Source organism: Diceros bicornis, chromosome 18, assembly GCF_020826845.1.
Source record: "Diceros bicornis minor isolate mBicDic1 chromosome 18, mDicBic1.mat.cur, whole genome shotgun sequence".
NCBI lineage: Eukaryota > Metazoa > Chordata > Mammalia > Perissodactyla > Rhinocerotidae > Diceros > Diceros bicornis.
Window position 1 is genome coordinate 41,565,981 of NC_080757.1, and position 15,450 is coordinate 41,581,430.

At 40.2% G+C, this 15,450-nt stretch overlaps 1 protein-coding gene across 5 annotated transcripts in view; it reads left to right on the forward strand.

The window, feature by feature from the left end:
* The first annotated feature begins 2,285 nt into the window (after positions 1–2,285).
* Positions 2,286–15,450, forward strand: part of ATP6V0A1 (ATPase H+ transporting V0 subunit a1) — a 54,618-nt gene continuing 41,453 nt past the window's right edge. For 3 of the 5 annotated variants that reach the window (XM_058561019.1, XM_058561022.1, XM_058561021.1), the window contains exons 1-3: positions 2,286–2,355; positions 4,280–4,443; positions 14,720–14,798. In XM_058561019.1, the coding sequence (XP_058417002.1) occupies positions 4,327–4,443; positions 14,720–14,798 (196 nt within the window). In that variant the 5' untranslated portion in view covers positions 2,286–2,355; positions 4,280–4,326. Of the gene's footprint in view, positions 2,356–4,279; positions 4,444–5,176; positions 5,349–14,719; positions 14,799–15,450 lie in introns of those variants that run through there. The other 2 variants (XM_058561018.1, XM_058561020.1) reach the window with 2 other exon arrangements.

Genomic DNA, 15,450 nt, shown 5'->3' on the forward strand with positions numbered 1-15,450 from the left:
GATGATGATAGCTAACGATTTTTTAATGCAAACTAGAGTGCCAAGCATGTACTAAGTTCCTTTTATTCCTAACAATAACCATATAAAGGAAATACTATTATTAACCCCATTTTACATAGGAGGAAACTGGGGCTTAGAGAGTCCTAAGGTTACAGATATTAAATGGCAGATCAGGATTTGAATTCAGGTTGGCCTCAGAGACAGCACTCTTAACAGAGGCAAAACAGTGCAATACCTAAGAACACAGGAAATGGGACCAAACTGGCTGGGTTTGAATCCTGCTCTGCCATTTACTAGCTGAGTGACCTGGGGCAAATTTTTGTGCCTCAATTTCATCATATCATCTGTGAAAGGGAGCCATAATAGTATCTGCCTCCTATTATTGTTGTGAGGATTAAATGAGTTCATATTTATAAAGCCCTTAGAAAAGTGCCTGGCACAAAGTAAGTATTAATCATTGCACTCGTCTCTCTCTCTCTCTCTCTCTCACTCTTATAATTATTCGAACTCTATTTCTCACTGAACTGTGAGTTCTAGGACAGGTAGCATGTCTGTTTCATTTTGCTATCCTCAGCACCTAGCACCATATCTGCCACATAGCAGGCCCTCAGCAAGCCTCTGCTGCCTGAATAGCATTATTCAGACAGCTTGAAATTCCATCTCTGAGCTTTGGAGAAGGGAGGTGGATGGAAAAATAGGTATGAGTCCCACACATAGACATTCAAGCCTGGCAATAGGCAGAACTGTCAAGGAAGAGAGCATGGACGGAAAAGAAATAGAACACTGGAGAAAGATTGATGGCAGGAGATGAAAGGAGACAGAAAAGGAGCTCTCATAGGATATACTTTCAAGGAAGCCATGAAAAAAGAGAGTTCAAGAGAACCGAGGTGAGTCCAGAGGAAAGGCTGTCTTAATGGTGGGGTATAAAAAATCAGTGGTTAGCAAGCAGCTGACTCTGAGGTTTAAGAAAAAAATTTTTTTGGTCACAGAGGAAGGAAATGATAGTCATTGTGTAATAGTTTTCTAAAACTTGGCAGGCTTTCAAATGTGGGTCCCTATCTGCCTTGCCAGGAAAGCTAAGAGAGTTAGGGAGCATTTGGATCACAAGGGAAAGGGAGGGGCTGGGCCTCTCCAAGGTGCTACTCTTAACTAAATCGTAACGAAGTCAAGTTACAGCTTCACTCACAATATGATAGAAAATTCAAATAAAACATCCATTTTCGCCCTTATTTCGTTTAGGCTGGTAAAGCAGGACTGATGATGTTTTTCCCAGGTACACAAAATTATCAGCATCAGGTTTTTGTCTGAAGTATCTCCCTTATTACACTTAAATCTCGGTAGGGTTCCACCACCCACGGAGACTGAATAACCGGTTTTCCGAGTTTTTCCTGATATAGTTCCGGTTATCACAAACGACGTGGGATCCCTACTCCTCCTTAAAAGGACAAGAAAAGGAAATCTATATTAGTATTTGAGAAAGACATTTTTATAAATAATAGGTAGGCATCACTTTTGCACTTTAAAAAACGTATTCTTCAAAAATTTTGAGGAACGGAAAACCCTGAAGTGGTCAAATGGGCCCGCAGAAACCCACCAAACAAGATAAGAATTTACTTGCACCACATATGGTCTTACGGGGTCTTTTCCCGCTGTTAAATGGAGGAAAACAGATCCTGGACAGCTTTGGGACGGACTGAACCCAAGTCCCTTTTTAAAGACTGGTTTTCCGTACTTAAGTGAACGAGCCCCTGTTCAAGGCCCCACTCCGGGATCTAGCACCTTTAGCAAGCCGCTCCCCACTCTGGGGGGCAAATTTTCTTCTCTGTAAAATAAGGAAAAGGGGGTGTGTGTGTTTAGAGGAGAGTGGATTTGAAGCGCTTTCAAGCTCCCCTCCAGCTCTCAGGTCATTTCATGATTTCTCCCCTTCCTCTGCTACTTCCCTCGAGAAGTTGTGAAATAATTCTTTGGATATGAAAACAAAGCAGGCAGCCTTGCCTAGAGGATAAGCCTTAGGCAGAAAGAATCTGAAGGGCTCAGGAACCTAACGCCTCCAGCACCTGCATCGCCAAGCGACACAGCCGGCCGGCCCGGCGAGGAGTCACAGCAGCGAAAACAAGATGGCGTCAGCGCGCTGGGTCTCGCCCTCGGCTCCGCGACTCCGCACTGCGGCAGCCGACTGAGGCCGCACCCCATTGGCCGACTGCAATGAGGTCATCGTAGGGGAGGAGACCGGCGGCTGCGCGGGGGCGGGGCTTAGTGGACGCACGCACGTCAAGGCGCCGCTACCCGGAGCCGAGAGGCTGCGGGCTTGGTCTGCGGCGGCTGCTGAGGCGGCGGCCGGGCCTGCGGCTGGAGGTGAGCGGGGGCTCTAGGCATAGTGCGGCAGGAAGCGGCCTCCGAGGAGCACAGGAAATTCTTCTGACAGCCCCCTCGCTTGTCAAAGGAATTAGCAGGGATCTTAGTTCTCTGAGAGAATGGAGGTTTATCCCTCTTCGGGGACCCCTCCTGTGGGCAGAGAAAGAGGAGGTTCACTCCCCTTCGGAGGCCCTGATCCCTTCCCCCATTTAAGGGGTAGGCGGAGGAACTGAAGGCTTTTGGGTAGGCAGAAGAATTTGGGGGGCTTCTTAAAGGGACTTCCAATTTGAGGATTCCCCCCCCCTTTTATTCCCTGCTCCAGGAGGTAGGTGTGCCTGGGCTCGGAGAATTCCTGATTTCTCACGGGGTAGACAGGAGATGAAATAGGTGAATTTGAATACCTGTTAGGCGAAAACTGGATGACAGTGGCGATGCAGGGCGCGGAGGCGCTTTAATTGGACTCATGTAAAATTACTGTTTCTTCATATTTTGTTTTGTGACACACCCTCTCCCTCGAATCGCTTTGGCCTATTTAGTTTTCTGTTTGGCTCCAGTGTGATAGAGGTGTTCTAGGGAGACTTGTAATCATTAAAGAACAGAAGGAAGGAGGCAGCTCATTGCAGGCTGTCATTATCGGCAGCCTCTGAACTATGCTGATCAGGCATAATTTTGTGTTTAGAGATTGTGAAATCTATCATTGTTGGGGGGGGGAGCGTGTGGGGAGCTGGTAACTGCTGTTGTGGATGATACAGGTAATAGTCTTCAAGTCAAACTGCATAATCTCTTGAGAAATCCTTGCTATACCTGAATGTGGTGTTTTGCTGCCTTGAACATCAAATGCACAAAGGTTTTGTCACTCAAATTTCTCAAAATGTCTCCCAGCCTTCCAGAAGAATAACTCTTCCTTTGATGCCAGTTTCACCTATCATTGTGTATGCCCTCATGATACTAAAAATACTGTGCGTTTTACTGACTTGAGATGCTGTACAGTCTGTGCCTTACAATAGATGATGGAGAATAAATAATTGCAGTTTCAGGACCACTGATAGCGCCAATTGTCTTCCATACCCGGCAACAAGCCAGCCCTAAAAGGAAAGAAACCTTTATTGGCTCATGCTGTGAGAACCTTTAACAGATGGAAGAATGTAATTAATCTTGAAGGTGGGGATAAGAACCAGAAAGCTGCGGAGGTGCAAAGCTTGTTCTCTGTGGCTTGAAAAAACTGCTTTGTCATTATCAATGTATTACTGTCATGCTTGACTTGAAATTGAGCTTAATATGCAAGACAGTTTTTTTTGTTGTTTGTTTGTTTTTTAAGATAATGCTAGTGTTTACATTCCTTAGCGAGAAAATGGTGTTTTCTGAGGAGTTTGGAAGGTTAAAGCCTTTAAGGTAGCCATAGCTTTAGGGTAGTGCTGGGACTTTGGCTGTTAGAAATGGGCAGTAGAGGGTAGAAAACTAGTTGCAATGAAGACATCCTTTATGAGAGTGTAATTAATGTAGGTCTCCTCTTTTTGGTTCCTGACATGATTAAAAAAAAAAAAAAAGAGCAGTGTGGATGTCACTGCCTCATAATATTGTGTCCGTGATATTTAAAGAGCTGTTTGGGATTCCCGGTTCCTGTTTTTAATCTGGATACAGTCTTATGTATTGAGATGTCCCCAGATATTGTCATTTGATCCTGATGTTGACTGCAGAGGAAGTGACTTTTCATCAGGCACTCGGCAGGGGAGAGGATTCAATAATAGCCTTTGTAATTTCTCCTTTTCATCTTTCTAAGCAGGGTGTCAAAACAGTTGTTGAAGACCTGTCAGCATGGGGCGGAAGATATGAAGTGAAAAGGAAAGAGCCTTACTGGGGTATTGTTTGCTCTTAGCCCTCTTGGTAATTTCTAAGGTCATGTAATCTTCTCTTTTTGCCTTAGGTTGAAGAGAAATCCAGGTCCGCAGTTGACTGCTACTCTCTGCCACCATGGGGGAGCTTTTCCGGAGTGAGGAGATGACGCTGGCCCAGCTTTTTCTACAGTCAGAAGCTGCTTATTGTTGCGTCAGTGAATTAGGAGAACTCGGAAAGGTTCAGTTTCGTGATGTAAGTAGTTGTGGCTGCTTCTTGATTGCTGCTGAACTCTATTTGTCTTGTCTTGGCCAATTGCCTTATGAGGAATGTTTTGCTTTTTATTTGCAAAAATAACATTGTAGCACTGGCTTGCTATTGGTAGAGTGTACACTTTGTGTTGTCTTTCTAGAGGTGAGAATGTTTTGTGCCAGTCCTTCATGCTTTTACTAGCCCCCCTTTGAGAATAGTCCTAAGTATTCTCAAGGTAATTGCTTGGGGTACAGGTAGAGGGCACCAAACTAACCTGCTCAAGGCTTGCACTTTGCTTTTGGGCTCCTTAACACCCCTAGCAGGATATTAAAAAAAAAATTGTCATAGCTCTTCCATACAATAGGACATATTTATTACAAAATTTGAAGCATCAGTTACAGATATATGGTGTATAAGTAAGCATATACTGAATACCCATTATTTTGAAGCATTATGCTGGGCACTTGGAGAAGATATCAAAAGAAAATGGACAGTCTAAGAGTGAAAAAATATGCCTTAGGGGGCTTACAGTCTGATCGGGAAGGCACAATATATGCTGCTGAAAGGAGGGGGGAGTTGACAGTTCCCTGTTGTGCATTCTCAAAGCACCACATACCTCTCATTGGTAGCACTCATTGTAGTCGTGATTTTACGTTCATCAGTGTGAGTAGCTGATTAAAGTCTCTCTCTTCTTCTGTGATCTAAGCACCATGAAGACAGACATTCATTGTTGTATCTTTAGTGCCCACATATAAGATATTCAATCAGTATTTGTTGGAATGAATGGATGGATGAAAGAGAAGTGGTCAGAAAGGGGTGAGATTGATCAATATTGGCGTCTACAGTCAGAAGCTGCTTATTGTTGCGTCAGTGAATTAGGAGAACTCGGAAAGGTTCAATTTCGTGATGTAAGTAGTTGTGGCTGCTTCTTGATTACTGCTGAACTCTATTTGTCTTGTCTTGGCCAATTGCCTTCTGATGAATGTTTTGCTTTTTATTTGCAAAAATAACGTTGTTTCCGTAGAACTTCCTTTGAATTGGCAAGCTTTCAGGAAGTTCTCAGTCCGAGCTGAAATTGCACAAATATAATCCAGTAACGTGGTCTTATTCCTCATTCTCTTCAAACATTTTTATGCCGTCTCTCTTCTGATGTTCTCCTACCTAACTCTGATTCCTTCTCTTACCTTTCTGAGGACTCCTTGTTATCGTCCACTAGCCTCTCTTTTATCTTCTCCTCCCCCTGCCCTCCATGTCAGTGCTCCCCAAGCTCTCTTCTCTGCTCTCTCTGGATAGGCTTCTCAACACCCACATCTTCCTTTATCACCTTTTTTGGTGATCTCATCGATTCTCAACTCTTCCATCTTTATACAGTGAGTCCCAATCTGTATCTCTGGCCCTCACCTCCCAAAAACCATCCCTGAATTTACAACTCTCTAAGATAGTTGTCATCTCTGCTTTTCAAGCTCAGTATGTCTAAATTCCAACACCTTACCTTTTCACAAACTATTTCTTCATCCTGACTTTCTAAATTTGAGCTAATGCATCGATAGTCTTCCTATTTTCTAGACTTGAAAACTAGACAACCTACGTCACCCTTAATTTGCAATCCTTCATCTGGTCCTATGGTTTCTCCCTTCCTAACACCAATTGTGTCTATTCAGCATTCTTAACTTTTACTTATGATGTGTTTCAATCATACAAAAAATTATAGGGAATAATATAATGAATACCTATGTTTCTACTATCTACTTAAGTGATAAACATTCCACATATAATTGAAGGCTCCTGCGTATCCTTCCTCCATGCCGTTTCTCTCCCCTCCTCCCCAGAGGTAACCTCTACAATGATTCTTACTTTTATCATTCCTACGTGTTTTTATTTTTTCCTTTTGCTGTGTATGTGTGTATCACTACATAATAGTATACAGTATAGTTTTTGATGTTTTAAACGTATATGCATGATATCATATTGTATGTATCCTTTAGCAGGTGCTTTTTAAATTCAACGTTTGTGAGATTTGACCATGTTGATGTAGATAGTGCTAGTTCATTCCTTTAAATTGCTATATAGTTCTTGTAAGAATATACACAGTCTATCTAGCATTTTTTCTTTCTGAGGAACATTTGGGTTGATTGCAGCTCTTTGCTATTGCAGTGTTGCAGTGAAGATTCTTATATATGTCTCCTGGTATGCATGTGTGATAGTTCCTCCAGGACTGCAGTTTTCAACCTTTTTGGTCTAAGGACCTCTTTACACTCTTAAAAATTATTGAGGACCCCAAAGGGCCTTTATGTGAGTTATAGCTATCAATATTTACTGTATTGGAAATTAAAACTGATAAATTCTTTAATTATTTATTTATTAAACATTTAATAATTATAATAATAAACCTGCTAAATAACATTTTTAAGAAAAATAATTATATTTCCCAAAGCAAAACAAAAAAAAATAGAAGAGTGGCATTGCTTTTACATTTTTAAAAATCTTTTACTGTCTGAATTAATAGAAGACAGCTAGATTCTCGTATTCATTTCTGCAGTCGGTCTGCTATGATGTACATCATGAGCCTCTGGAAAACTTTGCTGAACACTCATGAGAGAATGAGAATGAAAAGGGCACATGGTGTCTTAGTGTTACTGTGAAAATAGTATTAATCTCGCCAACCTGCTGCTGCTCCAGGGGCTATAGCTCCAGGGGCTATAACTAGGAGGGACATTGCTGAGTGTCGTGTGCATCTTTTTGTGTGTGTGTGAGGAAGATCAGCCCTGAACTAACATCCGTGCTAATCCTCTTCTTTTTGCTGAGGAAGACCGGCTCTGAGCTAACATCTATTGCCAATCCTCCTCCTTTTTTTTCCCCAAAGCCCCGGTAGATAGTTGTATGTCATAGTTGCACATCCTTCTAGTTGCTGTATGTGGGACGCGGCCCCAGCATGGCCGGAGAAGCAGTGTGTCGGTGCGAGCCCGGGATCCGAACCTGGGCTGCCAGTAGCAGAGCTCGCACACTTAACTGCTAAGCCACGGGGCCAGCCCTGTTGTGTGCATCTTTTAACTGTTAGATGTTCTCAAAGTGTACTCCACAACAAATGTACCTGTTCATGCTCCCATCGCTAGTTGAGTGTTCCTGTTGTTCCACAATTGGGTCGACACCTCTGTGCTCAGACTTAAAGAAATTTGCCAGTCTGATGGGTGTGAAGTGGTATCTTATTGTTGTTTTCATTTTCATTTTCTAGATTAGTACATTTGGTATCTTTCTATCTGTTTATAGGGCATAATGGGTTTCATTTTCCGTGAATGTCTGTCCGTATCATCTGCCTGTTTTTCTGTTGGGTTTGCTTGTCTTTTGCTTATTGACTTGCAGGATTTGTAAAAGTTCTTCATGTATTCTGGAAGCTAATCTTTTTCTAATCCTTTTCTGATAACTTTCTCCAGGCTGTGGCTTGTCTTTTCCTTTTGTTTACGGTTATTTTGTCATACATAAAGTTTATTTTTCTTTTTTGAAAATTAGTGTTTTCTTTTTTCCTAAATTTTTATTTAGAAAAATTTCAAGCCTGAATACTCTTAGGTAAATTCACCAGTTGTTAACATTTTGCTACATTTGATGTAATCTTTTTTTACTGTACCATTAGAGAGTATGCTGTTTCTTCCTTTCAAATCCTTATCCTTCTCTTTCTTTTTCTTATTTTATTATACACATTGGGACCTTCAGTAACATGTTGAAGAAGAGTAACAGCAAGCTAATACTGGTTAGGATTGTGTTTAGCTGTACGTAACTGAAAACTCAAGTGATAGGGGTGTACTTTTCTCATGTAACATGAAGCCCAGCTTCACACTGCCATCAGTGTCCTAAGATCATTCTGTATCTGTTTGGCCATCCTTGAGCATTTAGCTTTTGTCCCTACAGATGACCACCACAGCTCCAGGAATTTCATTCATATTCTAGACAGCAAGGAGGAAGTGCAAGGAGGAAGGGGAAGTACTTATATCAAGTTAAAAAAATTTTTCACAGAAATCCTCTGCCGACTTTGCTAATTTATCGTTGACCAGAATTATGGCATACTCTAGCTGCAAGGGAGTCTGGGAAATGTGGTTTTTCAACTGAACAGTTGCTGCCCTGAACAGAATTGGGGTTTTTATTAATAAGGAAGTAGGCAGAATACTATGTATCTGTCACATGGCATTTCCTGTCTTGCTCCTGACTTTAAAGGGAGTCTTTTTCATGTTTCGCAGTTTAAATAAGATGTTTACTCTTAAGTTTTTGGAAAATTCTATTAGATTATGGAGATTCCTTTCAATTACTGATTTCCTGAAGTTACTGTCACAAATGGTTGTAGAATTTTATTGAATGCCTTTTCTTCATCTATTGAGGTTTTCGTGTTTTTTCTCCTTTAATCTATTAACTTGGTGAATTACATATCCAGATTTTTTCCTACTATTTTTTTAAACAGCTTTACTGAGATACCGTACAATTTTTCCATTTAAAGTGTATAATTCAGTGATTTTTAGTATATTCTCAAAGTTGTACAACCATCACCACAATCAATTTTAGAACATTTTCATTACCCAACAAGAAACCCTGTACCTATTAACAGTTACTCCCAGTTTCCTCCCAACCCCCCTCCCTCCGTTCTACCCCCTGGCAACCACTAATCTACTTTCTGTTTCTATGGATTTGCCTATTCAGGACATTTCATGTGAATGGAATAATACAATATGTAGTCTTTTGTGACTGGCTTCTTTCATTTAGCATAATGTTTTCAAGGTTCATCTATGTTGTAGCATGTATCTGTACTCTTCTTTCTTTTTTACATCTTTTTAAAATATGAAAATATGCAACATATTAAAATGAGTGGTTTCAATGTAAGAAGTAGTTGTTATCTAGCGTCTCTGCAAAATATACCACTTTGGGTTCAAGAGACAATTGGGTAAGACATGTTTCCTCACTAAACTTGTTCAGAATCTTCTGTGACTGATATATCCCCTCATCCATTCTTCTCTTTGACATACTTCTCTACTCTTCAGTCCCTTACTGTCTAACACTTAGCATCATAATGACAATTTACATTTTTTAATAGATGCCATGTTGAGCATTGTGCATTATTATTGCAGGTATTCCTCACGACAACCCTGAGAAGCAGAACCTGCTTTTGAATAGTGGAACATAGTATTCTCATTTTGCAGATTAGGAACCTGTAGCATAGATGAAAATAACTACCTCAGGGACACGCAGATTTGTACCCAGGACTCTCTGATTCCACTGCCCGTGTTCTTCTTTTTAACTGAGATATATCGAAAAAGTCACCCTTTTACAATGTATAATTCAGTGGTTTTTAGTTTATTCACAAGGTTGTGCAACCGTCATCACTATCTAATTCCAGAACCATTTCATTACCTCCAAAAGAAACCTTATATCCATTATCAGTCACTCTGCATCTCCCCCTGCCCGTAGTCCTTGGCAGCCACTTAATTTATCTCTGTCTCAATCTATTATTATTCTGTTCTAAGTATTTTAAGATTTGTGTTATAATTTCTTCTTTGAGGTCTGAATTATTTAGAACTATTTTAGAATTTCCAAATATGTTGTTTAACTTGTATTTTTGATATTGATTTCTAACTTAATTGCATTGTAATTAGAGAACATTTTCTATATAGTACCAATTCTTTACTGAGACTTACTGTATGACCTGTTTTGTGGTCAGTTTTTATGAATGAATTCTTGAAGAGAGAACTGTTGGATGCAGATATAGAAAAAATATATGTGTGTGTATTATATTAAGCTCGTTAATTATGTTGTTCAGATTTTCTCTATCCTTATTTGGTAGATTTATGTATCAATAATTTAAAAGTTATATTAACCTTTCCCACTACGTAGACAGATTTGTCTGTTTCTCCTTGTAGTTCTGTTAATTTTTGTTTGACTGGGAAAAAAGAGCAAAGCTAGAGGTATCACACTCCCTGATTTCAAAATATACTACAAAGCTGTAGTAATCAAAGCAGCATGGTACTGGCAGAAAAACAGACAGATCAGTGGAACAGAATCGAGAGTCCAGAAGTAAACCTTCACATCTATGGACAGCTGATTTTCAACAAGGGAGCCAAGAATGTACAATGAAGAAAGGAAAGTCTCTTCAATAAATGGTGTTGGGAAAACTGGACAGCCACATGCAAAATAATGAAGGTAGACCATTATCTTACACCATACACAAAAATTAACTCAAAATAGATTAAAGACTTGAATGTAAGACCTGAAACCATGAAACTTCTAGAAGAAAACATAAGCAGGATGCTCTTCAACATCAGTCTTAGCAGCATATTTTCAAGTACCACGTCTGACTGGGCAAGGGAAACAATAGAAAAAATAAACAAATGGGACTACATCAAACTAAAAAGCTTCTGCACAGCAAAGGAAACTATCAACAAAACGAAAAGACAACCTAACAATTGGGAGAAGATATTTGCAAACCATACATCTGATAAGGAGTTAATCTCCAAAATATATAAAGAACTCCTACGTGTCAATAACAAAAAAACTAACAACCCAATTAAAAAATGGGCGAAAGATCTGAACAGACATGTCTCCAAAGAAGATATACAGATGGCCAATAGGCACATGAAAAGATGTTCAACATCATTAACTATCAGGGAAATTCAAGTTAAAACTACAGTGGGGGCTGGCCCGTGGCGTAAGCGGTTAAGTGTGCACCCTCCGCTGCTGGCAGCCTGGGTTCGGATCCCAGGCGCGCACCAATGCACTGCTTGTCAAGCCATGCTGTGGCGGCATCCCATATAAAGTGGAGTAAGATGGGCATGGATATTAGCCCAGGGCCAGTCTTCCTCAGCAAAAAAAAAAAGAGGAGGATTGGCATGGATGTTAGCTCAGGGCTGATCTTCCTGACACACACACACAAAAACTACAGTGAGATATCACCTCACTCCCATCGGAATGGCTATAATTAACAAGACAGGAAATAACACGTGTTGGAGAGGATGTGGAGAGAAGGGAACTCTCATACACTGCTGGTGGGAGTGCAAACTGGTGCAGCCACTATGGAAAACAGTATGGAGATTCCTCAAAAAATTAAGGATAGAACTACCATATGATCCAGCTAATCCACTGCTGGGTATTTATCCAAAGAACATGAAAACATGAATGCGTAAAGATACACGCACCCCTGTGTTCATTGCAACTTTATTCACAATAGCCAAGACTTGGAAGCAACCTAGGTGCCCATCAAAGGACAAATGGATAAAGAAGCTGTGCTATATATACACAATGGAATACTATTCAGCCATAAAAAAGGATAAAACCTGGCCATTTGTAACAGCATGGATGGACCTTGAGCGAAATAAGTCAGAGGGAGAAAGTCAAATACTGTATGATCTCAACCATAAGTAGAAGATAAAAACAACAATAAATAATCACATAGAGACAGAGATTGGATTGGTGGTTACCAGAGGGGAAGCGGGGAGGGAGGAGGATGAAAGAGGTGATTAGGCACATGTGTATGGTGATGGATTGTAATTAGTCTTTGGGTGGTGAACATGATGTAATCTACACAGAAATTGAAAAATAATGATGTATACCTGAAATTTATATAATGTTATAAACCGATGTTACCGCAATAAAAAAAATAAAAAATTTTTGTTTGAAATATTTTGAAGACACCTTGCTGGAATATTTCAGGTTGCCTTAAACAGGCTGTGGGGCTGCTTCAGTTGAACCTTGTCTCTGGATTGTGAAACCAATAAAGTTAGCATAAGTCTCATAACTACTTTCACTTCAGAGTGTCATGTTTATTGAAGTGGAAATTTCTGAGTGAGAGGCCGAAGTACTGCCTGCTCAGTGAAAAACAAAATAACAACAAACGTTTTATTAGAGACACACAGGTTTAGAATTGTCACATCTTCCTGGGAATTGTTCTTATTATGTAGTGATTCTCTTAATCGCTCATAATGCATTTTGCCTTAGATCCCCTCTGTCTAATATTAATATAATAATACCAACAATTTCCTTACTAGTTTCTCTGTCACCAGTTTCTCCCTCTTGCAGTCATTCTTTACACACAATATTATTCTTCAAAACAGTAAAGCTTTAAAAAGTATAAAAAAAAATCGGTTCGTTTGCTTCCCTATTGCCCATAAGACAAAGTCTTCTGCTTCCTGCTCCTTACATACCCACTGTCTTCAGCTATAGTAAATTTCTCCCTTTCTCTGAATATATGGTTTATTTATGTCTCTGAGTCACTTGTCATGGTCTTTCTGCTTTCATTCTGCCTACTGCTGCTTGGTGAACTCTGCCTCATCCCTCATAGTCCCAGCGCAGGTGTTACCTTTGTACGTTTTTTTTCTCTTTCCCCCAAATAGAATTAGTTATGCCTTTTGTGTATGTTTGTTTCTTTTTTTTTACCCAGTTCTTTTTTATGGAGGTAAAATTTATATTCAGTGAAATGTGTAGACCTTAAGAGTACAATTTGGGGTCCGGCCCCATGACGTAGTGATTGAGTTTGGCACGCTCTGCTTTGGCAGCCCAGGTTCGAAGGTTCAGATCCCAGGCTCAGACCTACGCCACTCGTCAGCCATGCTGTGGCAGCAACCCACATGCAAAATAGAGGAAGATTGGCACAGATGTTAGCTCAGGGATAATCTTTCTCATGCAAAATAAGAGGAAGATTGGCAGCAGATGTTAGCTCAGGGTGAATCTTCCTCAGCAAAAAAAAAAAAGTACAATTTGATAATTTTGGTAAATTTATATCCTTTGTAGCCATCACCCCAATCAAGATATAGAATATTTCCATCAGCCCAGAAAGTTGCCTTGTGCCCACTTCTAGTCAATCCCCACCCCCTTTAGGTAATCACTGTTTTGATTTCTACCGTCATAGATTACTTTTGCCTCTTCTTGAACTTTATGGAAATGGAATCATACGTTACGAACTCTTACATCTGACTTCTTTCACTTAACCTAATGTTTTTGAGATTTATCTGGTTTTATGTGAATCTGTAGAATGTGATTCTTTTTTGTTACTGAGTAGTATTCCATTGTATGAATATACCACAATGTCTTTATCCGTTCTCCTGTTGATGGACATTTGAATCATTGCCAGTTTGGGGCTATTATGAATAAAGCTGCTGTAAATATTTTATACAAGTCTCTGTGGACGTGTTTTCATTTCTCTTAAGCAAGTACCTGCTAGTGGAATGCTTAGTCATTAGGTAAGTAGGTGTATGTTTAACTGTATAAGAAACTACCAACGATACTTTACTTACTTTTTAATAGCATTTATCACAACAAATTGTATTTATTGGTTTGTCTGTCTCTTCTGAGACCGATAGCTCCTCAAGGGAGGACATATCTTTTTTTTTTTTTTTTTTTTTTGTGAGGAGATTCAACCCTGTGCTAACATCTGCCAATCCTCCTCCTTTTTTGCTGAGGAAGACTGGCCCTGGGCTAACATCCGTGCCCATCTTCCTCCACTTTATGTGGGATGCCGCCACAGCATGGCTTGACAAGCAGTGCGTCGGTGCGCGCCTGGGATCCGAACCGGCGAACCCCGGGCCGCCGCAGCAGAGCTCACGCACTTAACCGCTTGTGCCATCGGGCCGGCCCCTGGGAGGACATATCTTATTCTTTGTATTTATACTAGTGTCAGGCACATATTGGGGATCCATAAATATTGAGTAACTTTATTTGTGTTACTTTTATGGAATTTATCACATGCTTTTTGGTTGTGTTCATCTTTCTTCTCTACCAGATTACAAGCTTCTTAAGGAGTAGGAACTCGTTTTATTCTTGTTTGTATTTCCCAGAATATCCAACACGTTGCTTTGAAAATTACTTGTGATGTATGAATGAATAAAGCAACCTGTCCCCTAGAAGGTGAAGACCCGGGACAGAAGAACAAGAGAAGTTTGCCTTCTGTCTCTTCTGATTGGGAAGAAGGAAAGAAGGAAAACCAGGCAGAACTTCTGTTATATCTGTTGCCCAAACTTTTGATGGAGGGAGCTCACTGAGACTTTTGGCCTGGGAAGAACATTTTGCACCACAGTGTTTTTTCTAATTTGCCTCCATTCCACTATACGTTGTGGCAGTGAGGGAGAGGTTTTTATCTTTAGTTGGTGTGACTGGCCCCAAAGCAGGTTATGTGGATCAGTAGAGAGTTTTTATTAGTGTTGCAGCTGACATTGACACAAAATTAGGTTTTCACTTTGCAGGGTGTGTTGCTTGTGAGACAAAGGGAATAGATGTAATATTGAATATTTGATATTGTGTTCTTATTTTGCAGTTAAATCCAGATGTGAATGTTTTCCAGCGGAAATTTGTGAATGAAGTTAGAAGATGTGAAGAAATGGATCGAAAGCTTCGTATGTGCATTTTGGTCCTGTATGATGTTCCTATAATGAGTTATTTGTTTTAAATTAAAGACACTGGTTCTCTTAATAAAGGAAGAAAATACTACAGGAGAAAAAATCTTACAATCCTGATGTCAAGATGAATTTATTGTATGCAAGTAGGTTTTGTGGTGTTTGGGCTAGGTGGTACTTAATGGAAACCTTGTTTGAGATGATAGGGCTGCAGGCTGAAAACACTGGTTATTTTTTTGTGGGAAGGGTTTTATAACAGTATTACATTATGGAATTCTGAGAGGTAAGACCCAGACCACCATCAATTTTAGATGTTAGCATAGCCACCTTTTAATTTGAGCTATTTATGAGGGAAGACACTAACATTTGCAAAGGTTCTCTTGAGAGTTAGAGTGATCATATACTTTATCTTGTTCATTCCCCACAGCATTCCTTCAAGATAGGTGTTACCTTATTTATTTATTTTAATTTTATTTATTTATTTATTTTCTCTCAAAGCCCCAGTGGATAGTTGTATGTCATAGCTGCACATCCTTCTAGTTGCTGTATGTGGGACGCAGCCTCAGCATGGCTGGAGAAGCAGTGCATCGGTGCGTGCCCAGGATCCCAACCCAGGCCGCCAGCAGTGGAGCGCGTGTACCTAACTGCTAAG